The following is a 13,040-nucleotide window of genomic DNA, read 5'->3' on the forward strand; positions in this document are numbered from 1 at the left end:
CATATGAAATTAATTGAAATACCCAGCATATGAGAAGAAAGCCTCAGGGCCTAGTGAGAACATGTTAGAACAAAAGAGAATAAAATAAGAGGAACAGAGGGAGACAGGAACAAAGTAGGTTGGGTATTTAAAGGACAAGTCCACCCCAACAAAAACTTGATTTGAATAAAAAGAGAAAAATTCAACAAGCATAACACTGAAAATTTTATCAGAATCGGATGTAAAATAAGAAAGTTATGGCATTTTAAAGTTTCGCTTCATTTCACAAAACAGTTATATGCACATCTCGGTCATTATGCAAATGAGGGAACTGATGACATCACTCACTCACTATTTCTTTTGTATTTTATTATATGAAATATGAAATATTTTTATTTTCTCGTCATTGTCATGTGAAATGAAGTTTCATTCCTCCCTGAACACACGTGAAATTCCATTATTTTAACATTTTGTGCTTCAGGCAAGGAGGTCCTAATCGTCAAATTCGTAAAAATTAATATATTGTATAATTCAAACAATAAAAAACAAAAGAAATAGTGAGTGAGTGACATCATCGACTCTCTCATTTGGATGTAACTGGCTCATTCATATAACTATTTTGTTAAAAATAAGCGAAACTTTGAAATGTCATAACTTTCTTATTTTAAATCCGATTTTGATGAAATTTTCAGCATTGTGCTTGTTTGATTTTTCTGAGGTGGACTTGACCTTTAACAAAGATGAAACAAAAATTATCGGAAATAGTAATCATAATGCAACAAATAGAAAATTAAGGAAGAAACAAATTAGACTGTGATACATGTTCCTAAGTTAGTGCAACTAAAGGAATTCGGGGCAGTACGTTCAACAATTCCGGAAAATGAAATCTTGAATAATATTATTTAGCATTGTTTTGACATTCAGGTGCTGTTTATATGACCCACACGGCACGCTTTTTCCTACGCCGGTTTGATTTCAGAGCTCTAGCTAGCATCACAATTGGCCGGTGTACCCTGCTTTTTTTGAGATCCAGATAGTACCATACTATTTGATGTGATAGCCTGGTTCGGTGACATTTTCTCCAGCGACAATTGCTCTTACTGAGAATTCACACATTAAGCCAATTATAAAACCCAAACTTAATCCTATCCTCAGACGATTCTAAACGAAGAACGCAAAACAACTCTTCCATGTACCTTCACTTTACATGTATATCTAAAGAGAAATTTGGCGAAGGAGAAATCATTGTAACAGCAAATGTCCTGTTTGGTAAATTGCAGTTTGAAACCGAATTCCTGCAGTCTGAAAAGGGTTCAAGTTTCTTGCCAGGTACACCCGTTTCGTTCTAAGAATTCATTAACCACTCATATTACCTCTTAATGGGGGGAGGGGGTGGGAGGGGGACAAACAGGGTGATCTATACCGGGGATCTATAAAGCACAAATAATTTGATACCAGAAATGTGTTCTTTTACTGATTTATGGTAAATTTCCTATTCATTTTACATGTTGATGGTTTGCATTTAGCATTCAGTTAATATGTAAGTTTAAAAAAACTTTTTAATTTCATCAGTTATCATTTTATTTTGAATCTATTATTAATATTAATGTCAAATAAATATATTGCAGGCATACCAAACACAAAAGTGTTGTCCAGTTTATGTAAGTATATTGCAATGATTGCTTCATAATAGCAGTATAGCAAAGCACAGCAGAGGGGCACAGCTAGAGCATTTGGATTTTGGTTTTCTGATTGTTATGCTTTTTCAAACAAATTATGATTTAGAATTTATAGAAAGCATTTGGTTTTATTTGACATGATTTTGCTCATGGTGGTGATTGAAAAGATTGGGGAAAAGGGAGAAATTTAATATCTGTGTTACATGCAGGTTTACAAGCGAGGTGTTATGAAAGAGAAATACTGTTTGATCCAGATATATTTATACATGTAGTTCTCATTTGTACAGTGTGTATGGTATAAACAAAATTTACTCTTTTTAAAAATCCTATGAAATTAAATGTTTTTATAGATTTTTCCAAATTAATTTTTTGCCACAAGTCTCCTTATGGCTGTTGACAAAAGTGAGTAAGTACCAAATAGGCTACTTTTCAAAATTCATGAATACTTTTGCAACTTTGGATAAAAAAATTGATTTGAAGATATCTTTTTTTTCTAGCTTTTCTCTTTACCAGACACTGCCTAACTGCCACTGCCCCCACACACCAAGATAATTACAATAAACATTTAACCATGAGCCTTATGAAATAGACTTAATTTTTTTCTTTTATATTCCTTGAAGTTAGGAAACTGTAGGAAAGTGTGGAGAAACAAGTATGATATTAATGTAAACCCCTTCGTTTTATGCCCTGATATCCAGCTGGCCCAAACACTCTTAAAGTAATGTTTACCAAGGATTATATTTTTTTGTAGCAAAGTTGTTAGAATAAAATGCAATTGATTAGCTTTATTTTCATGGACTAAAAATGCATAAACTTATGAGAAATATATAGCATGGTGAGTTTGTCTCAGCGTGAATATCAGCATTTTTGCACATACAAAAAAATTTCTGCAAGTTTTACCAAAGTGGACAGTGCTCTTTCAAGGGTAATATTCTGCCAGTAATCATACTGCCATCTGATAGAATTTGTGTGAAAAAATTATCTCCATGTTATAAATTTTACAATGGACTAATATACATTTTTTTAATTGGAAACTTTCTATTGATACCCTCTGTCAGTAACAAAACCCTTGAATTCCTATCAGATGTACAGTCATCTTGCCTGACATTTTAATATCTTGTAATTTTGAAAGGTACATGTACATGTACATACATGAAGCTAATTTGCAAATTTTCTTTCATAGATTGCTTTCACTCTGGTTTGTATACTAGATATTGTTCGTGGATATGAAATGACCTTATGTTATTTTCTTGTTTGTACTCTTGTACCTTTGCCTTGAACATATAAAATGATATTTAGGTGCAATAATGATGAAGTACTAGCACAATATAAGCAATCCTAATAATTTTCCCCTCCAAATGCTAAATATTGCAATGCACAAAGCTTTTAATTGTTATTTGATGGTGTGTCAAATCAATTTTCAGACATACAATTTCATTGCCACTTTGTGTTTCTTTATATCCGATCTACATACTGTACACTGCGCTACACTGAAATGTAAAGCTTTCATATTGAAAATCTAAACAGGGGGGGGGGGGGCACACTTTCATGAAAAAGATGGACATAGAATTTTAAAATGGACCCTATTGGCTATAATAAAGCAACTATTCATCCTTCAATACGAGGTTAAACAGCCTTGTGGCATTGAATCAATGAATGAATGAATAAAGAAAATAGATTAATGACAAAGAAGATAGCATGTTAATGAGTTATAATGACCTAAGGCTATAAAGCAATTAATAAAATACCTTAAAATTAAAATAAAGATTTTGTATCTTGCTGACAATCAAACCATATTCTAAATCTCACTAATGATATGTTTTCAGGTTTTGAGTGAAAATCCAATTCATGTGATAATGGATTTTTATATTTGTTTTGTCCATTGACTAAGTATTTATGTTATATTTGGTTTTGTTCTTGTATTTTTTAGTTGCATTTGAGTTCTTAGTGTGGTTAGTTACACCTCTTTCATCTAGAAGTTCATCAATATTTTCTTGGATAATTGCATATATATTTTCAAAGTGGTGGCCCCTTTTCATATGGTCTGCATTTCTCTTGGCTCACTAAACTGCCATTTGTGGCTTATTATTATATAAATGTATTTGGATGTCATTTGTTTGATTGAACATTGTAATAACTACTCTCAAGTCTTGAATCTTGGAAAATGCAAATAAACTGCAAATTAAATTCCATCAATATTCTTTTGTTTTGAGCAGGAAGAGGGTGGGAAGTGTAATGCAACAGAATCTGAAAAGGAAGAGAAAGAAGTGACTGCTGCCAATGTTCTTCACTACATGAGCCTTGGTATACTATCTATCTTCATGATTGAACTTATGATCAAGATACCGGTCTTTTGGATGGAGTTTTTCAGGAGTAAACTAGAGGTAAAGGCCTGTATTCAGAACTCTGTTTTAATTTGAACTCTGGTCTAAAGTTGTGGTTTAACTATAGAGGGTCAATTGTGACAGGTACAGTACAAGTTAAATTGTCATCTCATTTGACACTTAAATCATTTATAACTAACTTGGAATTACTGAAAGAGTTTTCTTCATCATTAAAAGATGAACAAAGAGCCAAGTATAGATTTGATGTTAATGACATTTTGAAAGTTTTGGCTTTCCATAACACAAAGTTAGACCATGGCCAACAAAGTTAAAGCAAACTTCAGAAATCGGACCAAAGGATTGAAAGCACCTTACCAAAAGACAGAGCTGTGTCTTTCATTCATCCTGCAACAGTAAATTTTTTCGCTATGATCATCAGCACAGACAAAAAGAAATAAGGAATACAAATAGGATCCAGATTAATTCACTATCCAGTTGAGGATTTTGAATTTTCTACCTTTCTAGCCAATGTAAATGTACTATGCGTCTTTCCTGCATCCCCATTATTTAGTCTATGAAAAACTGTGAGGATTAGTAATGGAAAGATGCTCGAGAGATTCTTTTTTTCAAGGAAAACTTGACTTCTAATAAAGTTTCTTTTCAAACCAAGTATCACTTATCACGTAACCCATCCTTTTGTGCAAACATCCATCAAAGAATTATGTGAATTGTTGGGTCCATTAATGTGATGCTGTGTAAAAATCATCAGCAAAAAAGAATAAGAATTATGGAGACAAAGAACTTAGGATTGGAGGTCATGGTGAGTTAAGAAAAATAATGGAAAAAGTGGTCAGAGAGAAAGAGAGAGAGAGAGAGAAATAGGGGGTGCCAAGTGTGTATATCTAAATCTGAAAATATTCATCAAGTACTTTAATATTAATGGAAATATCAGTATAACAATGTCTTTCAAATTTGTAATATGTTCATTTCCAAGCTCTGTTTGACTGCTTCTCCTTTATCACATCCATTATTTTTCTTTCTGTACATTTCCAGGTATTTGATGGAATCATCATTGTGATATCATTTGTACTGGATATTGTATCTCTAATCTTTGAAGAGCAGTTTGCAGTATTACAACTTCTTGTTCTGCTTCGACTTTGGAGGATAGTCCGAGTAGTCAATGGTAAAGTTACTGAATAAAATTGTATTGACAGTTTTAGTCATTAAAAAAAAAAGACTTGCTTTCCTTATTTTTTGGAGAGTGAAACGTACATTAGATCAGCTGTTTACAAACCAAAGGATTCAATTTTGATAGCAATGTTGAAAAAAAAGGATGCATTTTCCTTTCATGATTTCATTAAAAAATATAAAAGCAATTTTGAGATGCCTCCACATGGAATATGGTCTGAATATGAAATGTTTTCTCAAACCATATTGAATTACTCCAAGAGTGATTGTTTGCTAAACCAGCCTCAGTGAATTGATGGTGTCAACAACCTCTTTTAATTGGGGTAGTAAACACAAACAATTCATTTCCACTTTTTTTTTTTAATGAACCATAGCCATGGACTAGGGCCTTTACAGTGTTCGATGGGCAGGCCCGTAGCCCATTGAAAAAGGATGTATTTGATTGTTACAAGACTAGAAGAGGAGATATGTGTTTGGTTTGCAACATGCCGAAGCAACTTCAATATTTTATATCAAACTAGATAATGTTGACATGTTTTCATCATGAGAAATTAGACAGGAGTTATTAATTCTCAAAAAAATGTTTTTGAAATATAGCCTTCGACATAGTGTCGAAAACTTGCTATTTGCTTTTTTTGATGGAAAAAAAATTAATTGGAAATAACTGAAGTAAAAAGGAATCTGTCCCCATTCAGAAATCTCAATTTCTCCACAATGTAGTCTGATGAGATTATGAATACATTTGAAAAATTGTTTAGTTTGAACTCTATTTTAGGCCCTGTAACATGAATGATAGAATCAATTGTTCACAGTTATAACTAGGAGTCTATTAAAAACCACGATAAAAAAGTGAAAATCAATTGTAAATATCCATCTTATCTCTTCATCTGACTTGCACCCCACTCAGCCTGGCAATAGTGGAGGCATGAATTGAGACTGCATGCAGTTGAGAAATCTTCTTGCTATTACTTGTCATCATCAATCAGGGGGCACTCAAGGGAGGGGGAGGGGGGCAACAAGGGGTGACTGCACCCTCCCTTGTGATTTTTCAAGTAGCGAGAATAGGAAAAGGAGGAGAAAAAAATGTATGGAGAAGATAAAAAGAAAGGTCTGGGATCTGTTGCTACCCCTGTGATTCATTTGAGAGAAACAAAATGATATCAACTCCCCCCCCCCCTTATCAAAATACCCTGGCGCCACCCCTTTCACCAATAATTGTTATTATTGTTGTTCACTATGTGCAGGAGTCATCCTTTCAGTAGAAACACAAGCTAAGAAGAAGATAGAGACACAGAAACATTTAAGATTGGAGGTGGAACACGAGCTGGAAAAGTTTAGAAAGTACTGTGCTGCACAGGAAAAAGAGATTGAAGTCTTGAGAAATACCCTTAATAAACATGGCATCCAAATAGGTGAGACACGTTTGGTTTGTATCGCAGATTTTTATTGGCAGTGAACATCAAATGTCAAGAAAGATGAAATATTGAATAATGATATTTACTTCAAATTGTTCTTGAGTACTGATACCGTAAATGGCTCTATTTGGTCCGTAATGGTTTTGGTTTTGCTTTTCGATGAAGAAATGAGAACTATAAAAAGTTGACTTTGGGGGTTTATTGGGAAGTGTTTCATGAAGCTTGTCAGTGATTTTCATTGACAAATTTACTCTCATCCATTGGATGCAAGGAATTCATTAGCTTATAACAGTCCACAGTGAAGATCACTGACAAATCAACCTATCAAATCCTCCCCTGGTGTACAGAGAAGGAAATTCCCCCCCCCAAAAAAAAAAAAAAATAATAATAATAATAATTTAGACAATTTTGTAGTACATGTTGAATACAGAATGCCTGAAACACCCAAAAATATGTCATCTGAAAGTATAAACTGCATAATTCTACAACTGAAATATGATAGCATTAGTAGCCTTCTTCAACTATTTGTTCAAGATTTTACTTTTGTTCCTGATTTTTCTTCTTCTCTCCCTCCCCCTCCCCTTCATTCTCTACCTTTTCCTTCTTTTCCTTCTCTTTCCTCAATTCCTTCTTTATCTTCTTTGTCATATGCATTTCCCTTTACTTACTTATCATCTTATTCCTCAATCTTCTTTTTCCTTCCAATTCTCCCTTTTCCCTTTTACGTCTCAAATCCTCTTTGACTGAACCGTTCAGATGATGACTATGTGGCTGAGAAGCCCAAATTCAGTCTCAATCAGCTGAATGTGGTGGTTGAGATGAACTCTGCTGATGACAAGCATGAGACAGGAGGAGGGGATGGAGGGGTGCAAGGGGGTAATGATGACATGGATACCAGATGGCGAGAAAAGGAACGAGAGGCGCTAGGAGAACAAACAATCACCCTGACGACGGATAACAATGTGAACGAGGTTCAGGCTGATTCCCATCCTGAGGACTCCTCAATCTCTTGAAAACAACACCTTGAAAAAAAAAATGTTTAATACACAAACCATGCCTCCTGCAACTATTGCCTAGCAGTAGATTATGATAATAAAAATAATAAGGCAAGTTATAATGCACTCATGATACCCTCATGTTACACAAACTGAATCAATGTATTTGTTTCCTCAGGAAAAGGCAGTAATCCTCGATTCCCTTTGCGAGGATTTGAAGAAAGCCCTTTTAGCAGCATAGACCCCAAATGTGGCATAAGATCTACAGACTGTATATATCCTTTTAACCAAGTTGCTCATAAATCCTTTAACACCCCCATCCTAATATTGTACATATATGCACTATTATTCAAGAGGAAACTTGAAGCAGTTTTTGACACAGCATATGATGAGCATTAAGCAATACATCCATACATGGGTATATTATGTCTTTTTATAACCTCATGACAAACAAGAGCCTTATAAATTGTTTTAATCATAAAGACATTATATAAAAATTTTATAAGTTGCCTCATATGCACATTTGGTGTAAAGTGTTTTTATTTACTTTGGCAAAACAGACTTTCAGTTTTTCCATGTGAAAAAAAAAATCTTATTTAATGTTACACATTTCCAATGTTTTTCCCCCCTAAGCAACCTTCCAATTTGGACATTACACGTATATATGTTGATGATTCATGTAGGATTTTTGTCAATGCATTTTTTTTGTTGTGACGTTGTATAATGGGCTATTATTCAACACATTGTATTCTTCCAATATAATAAGGGTCTCATTTCATGAAAAATTGGCATTGATCATTGTGCTAATTATTATATATATATTTTTGTCAAACATTACCCATCATGAACATGTCTATACCTCATAGTGATTTTGAAATCACTGAGGTATAGGTATCACTATAAATTGAAATTCTATTTGTATTTCTAATGTCATGATTTGAAAATAGGCAATACATTGTTCCTAAATTGAGAATCTACTTGCCTTGCAAATTCTTGTCAATATTTGGTTAGGTCTCTATTTGAATCATTTGAAATATATTTGATGTTATTTAATGTAATATATAACCTTTTACATCATTCATGTGTTCTATGATCTGAGGCACCCCAACCACATTATTTGTATACTTCTGTTTGATGTAGAAAGGTTATACATTGGATGTAATATAAAGAGATGCAATTTAAATATTTATAATGGATTGTAAGTTTGTACACATGCTTCAGTATACATTTACAGAATATGCTTATCTATAAAATCAATCATAATTTTTTTGTTAAAGGGCACTGGGGGCTGTTTCATAAAACTTTTCATACAGAAAAAATTAGTTACAATTGACTTAACAACTTAAACATGCTCTTGGATACTAAATCAGATTCTCAATCAATGTCCAACAACTTAATTTCTTATTGTTAAGCATTTGAATGCCAAGTTTATATTATTTGCAAAAATTTGATTTAGTTATAATATGAAATTCACTCCCTCTGTTAAAACACCAGGGAAAATCTTTTGCATCTATATTGCAGGATGGTAAAAATATATATCATTTAGCCAGAGAACAATTGTCCCATCATTCATATAGTCAAGTGTAACCTTACAAACTGCTTTTGGGTCAGTATGTGGTTGTGTCATCATATGCATGCATTACCTCTTTGTCGGTTTGTTGTGTATATGTAAACTGCATTATGTAAAGTCCATTGAAAGATATTTCACAACCATTGACAAAGTTTGTAGTAAGAGCACTCATTCATACCTGCAAATTATTGCTAGGTAGACTTGTAAGCAGGGCTCCCACAGTCATTGAAAATCCTGGAAAAATTTGTGGTCATGGAAAGTCAGGGAATTTGGAAAATTTGTGAAAGTCATGGAATCGCATTTATCTCTTGGCTAATGCAGCTTTTCCAGTTTGTCGTGTCTCGCAACTCTCATACTCTGCTGTTATAATTGGTGTTCATGATTTCCATTTTTCCCAGTTTTGTGACATCCCAAATTCTACATAACTCCCGGGAGGTCACGGGAAGTCATGGAAAGCAGCAATTTCGTCATGGAAAAGTCATGGAATTCTGTTTTCAAATTTCTGTGAAAACCCTGTGTAAGGCAATACTAACAAATGCCAAGAATCAACAATGAAAGAAAGTTTAAATATACTTTCTGAAAAAAGGACACAGGAATGTGTGGCAGGTATGCTAGTTCATGGGACAATTTCATATTATGTAGACACATACAATTTTTTAATGAAATATTTATATTTTTCCATTTTATTTTCTAGCGTTTAAAAATCAGGTCATGCCAAATTTTGATTGTATATTTTTCTAGAAAATGAAATGTATTTTTGAGAAGTTCAGGAAAAGTATTCAGTGATATCAAGAGTATTTTTCCATAAAGTTCTGATCCACTTTTGATAATCAGTAGATTATTGAGATAGTTTTTCAATTGAATGGGCCTGTTTAATAAGTGACTTCAAAAATCATGTTTTTAGAGAACCTAGGAAATGAGGTATTACTTTCCCTACAGAATTACAATATATTTTATTCAAACTCAAAGTGATGATTTTGGATAAATTTCAATATCTCAATTTCACAATTGTTTGTTGAATATCTTTTCAATTCAGTGGTCAACAAGTAAAGAATTTACTTCAGCAATCCACTTTACCTATGACCTAAATATTAAGAACCATCACCCGGAGACTGTAATTCAAAGCTTAGCGATTGATCGTGAAACAAATTTTTACAATTGATTGCATAGACCACAATGCACAATCAACAATGAAAATCAATCAAATGTTCATTCACAAAGCTTTGTGTTACAGGCCCTATGATGCTCTCTAACTGTCCATGTTCAATACTTCAACACTTCCAATAAAATACAGAAGTCTTTTGTATTTTCATCTGATATGTACAGAAATGGACCTTATCTCTTCTGTGGGCATACTTTTCATGAAAATATTTTTGTAATATGTGTAAATTGAATCGGTGCAATTTTTTAACAACTCACAGATGTTTATATAGATGATTTATGAAATTTATATGTATTTGTCAACTGAAATTGCAATGATTCGTGTTTAATCTTTTGAGTATTAATTGGATGCATTGAAACTGTAGTTGTGAATATTCTGTATAATCCATAGTGTGAAGGAAATTCAGCCAATCTTAGCTTAATTTAAAAGTACTCATTACTCACAGTGCACCATAATTCGTTGCAAGTCATCTTTTTGTCAATGTAGCCTAAGTTAAAAAGGTTATTCAATGCTATGACCCATGGCCTGAATCATAAAGCTTAGTGAGCGATTCAGATTGTAGAGCTGGTTATTAGATACACAATGATCAATGCAATTAATAGTAAAAATAAGCCTAATCATGAAGAACTAAGTAATTATGTTTCAGGGCCCATGATGGTGGTATTTTGAGAGTAAGAACTGTGAGACATTTCAGGGGCCGTTTCCAAAACCATGTACGAAAACGTAAAAATTACCATATGATTGTGATTTTTTGCATGGTCAGCCCCCCTACTTTGAAAACCGTTCCGCGGCCCCTGCATTTCACTAGCTCACTGGCCAGAAATTCCGGTTTGCAATTTATTTTGAAATTTGGCCCTTGTGTCCTTCCAATATGAATATTATTTTAATTTGAAAGCGTGGTTTTGGTTAATTTTTTTCTGAACAATATACAGCCGCAGACCCTTTTTATTCAGCTTTGATTTATTCACAATTTAGTACTTTAATATTGGTATTTGTTAGTATTCATGTAATACCTTGTTTTATTTGTCTTTTCATTTGAAGTGAATCGAAATGGTCTTATTGCAATTACCACTAATCAGAAAATGAGAGCCTCAAATTGTCAATGGGTAGGTGGAAAGCAATATCGATACCTGTTTATTAAAGCAATACATCTGTATTTTTATGTGTGGGTGGTTGTGTTTTAAATGAATGGGGCTGGGGTGTAAGAAGGATAGTCAAACACTAAGAATATCTATATAGGGGTGATATGAAGTAAGTGTCCCCATCGTTAGACTGTAATATGTTACATGAAACTCACATGGAAGGTAAATGAATGTATTAAATCATGTAACAAGCTTACATTCCTATGTCATGTGTTGATAAAGAGGTTTAGTAAGCAATGAGCCTTTAATTCTAATGTAGTTTCACTTTGAAATTTGATTCATTTATACATCACTGAAGTTATGTACAACTTTTATAGATGTGCAATTTATTTTTAATTTTATCGAAATACTTTCAACAGGCCTGTGGAGAGCTGTACTTGTTAAAAGTTTGTATTTTCGCATTATCATATAGAATCTAAATTCAATTCAAATTATTTTTTTTTTTTGTTGTTGAAATAAACATGTAATTTTATATTGATCAATATATTGGTGCTATTGACAGATCTGGGAAATTCTATTGTGAATAATATATTGAAGATGTTTTTTGAATAAATGTGAAGTAAAAAAAAATTGTTCAGTCCTAGCCTGGTTATGTAAATTAATTTATATGACTTTATGTGTATCATGAGAAATGGCCGTCTGGTCTATCAATTTAATGTTGGGCCCTGTTGCCATGGTAAACAACTAGAAAGTAGACAAGTGCTATGATACAAGATTTTACACAAATTGACAGGATCTACTCAACGAGGCAGAGCTGAGTTCTCTTTCACAAAACGCAAAATCTTGTACCGTTGTATGAATTAGAATACTCACTATATCTTAGAAGTGTTTGAAATTGCATTAATCATGAATAATAATAATGGCTATAGCGGTTCATGGAGTGAAAAAAGAAGGAAAATAGGGATTGGATGTATAAAGGTTATTTTATGAAATTCAAGCTCAACTTCAGATTTCATTTTCAACAAAAAATGATATATTTTTCTTTCGTATTGTCAACTTGATACAATGCAAAAAAAAAAATATATAAATAACTGCACAGGTCATGTATCTGAAACAAATAGGTTTGATATAAGTGGCACTTTTTCATTTCAACCTAGCTGAATGAAAATCAAAATTTTACTGGTAATAGGGAGCTTTTCATGACAGTATGATAAATATGAACCAACAATAAGCTATCAAACCTTTTTGTCATTCAAAATTTTAAGCCAAACTTGAATCCACTGTGAGCAGTAAACATAAATTCCAGTTGCGACAGTTCATGATTATAAAATGAATTTGAACAAAATCGATCAAAATGACCACCCAAATGTTTTTATGCATGAATAAAAATAATTGCCAAATGACTCTGAAAGAAATTGAGCAATAGCTTAGAAATTTGTAAAATAAGCATGGCATTGTGTTGGGTTGACAGGTTTTTTTTGCAAGTTACTCACATGTGCTAATTTGTGTTAGTGATTTTCATTGTGCTTTTGTTTCAATCTAGATCCCACTGTTGCATTTTGGGTTTGAAGATAAATAAAATTAGTTGCAGTAAACACCAATTTCACATGAAAGTCTGTAAGACCAAGGTTATCACTATATCATCC

General features: G+C 33.0%; 1 protein-coding gene across 3 annotated transcripts in view; it reads left to right on the top strand.

Annotated features, from left to right (window-relative positions):
* LOC129254683 (voltage-gated hydrogen channel 1-like) overlaps positions 1-12,029 on the top strand; it is a 28,638-nt gene extending 16,609 nt beyond the window's left edge. For all 3 annotated transcript variants that reach the window (XM_064111358.1, XM_054893191.2, XM_064111353.1), the window contains 4 exons: positions 3,875-4,042; positions 5,036-5,165; positions 6,415-6,582; positions 7,342-12,029. In XM_064111358.1, the coding sequence (XP_063967428.1) occupies positions 3,875-4,042; positions 5,036-5,165; positions 6,415-6,582; positions 7,342-7,598 (723 nt within the window). In that variant the 3' untranslated portion in view covers positions 7,599-12,029. The remainder of the gene's footprint in view (positions 1-3,874; positions 4,043-5,035; positions 5,166-6,414; positions 6,583-7,341) is intronic.
* The last annotated feature ends 1,011 nt before the right edge of the window (positions 12,030-13,040 follow it).

Source organism: Lytechinus pictus, chromosome 2, assembly GCF_037042905.1.
Source record: "Lytechinus pictus isolate F3 Inbred chromosome 2, Lp3.0, whole genome shotgun sequence".
Lineage (NCBI taxonomy): Eukaryota > Metazoa > Echinodermata > Echinoidea > Temnopleuroida > Toxopneustidae > Lytechinus > Lytechinus pictus.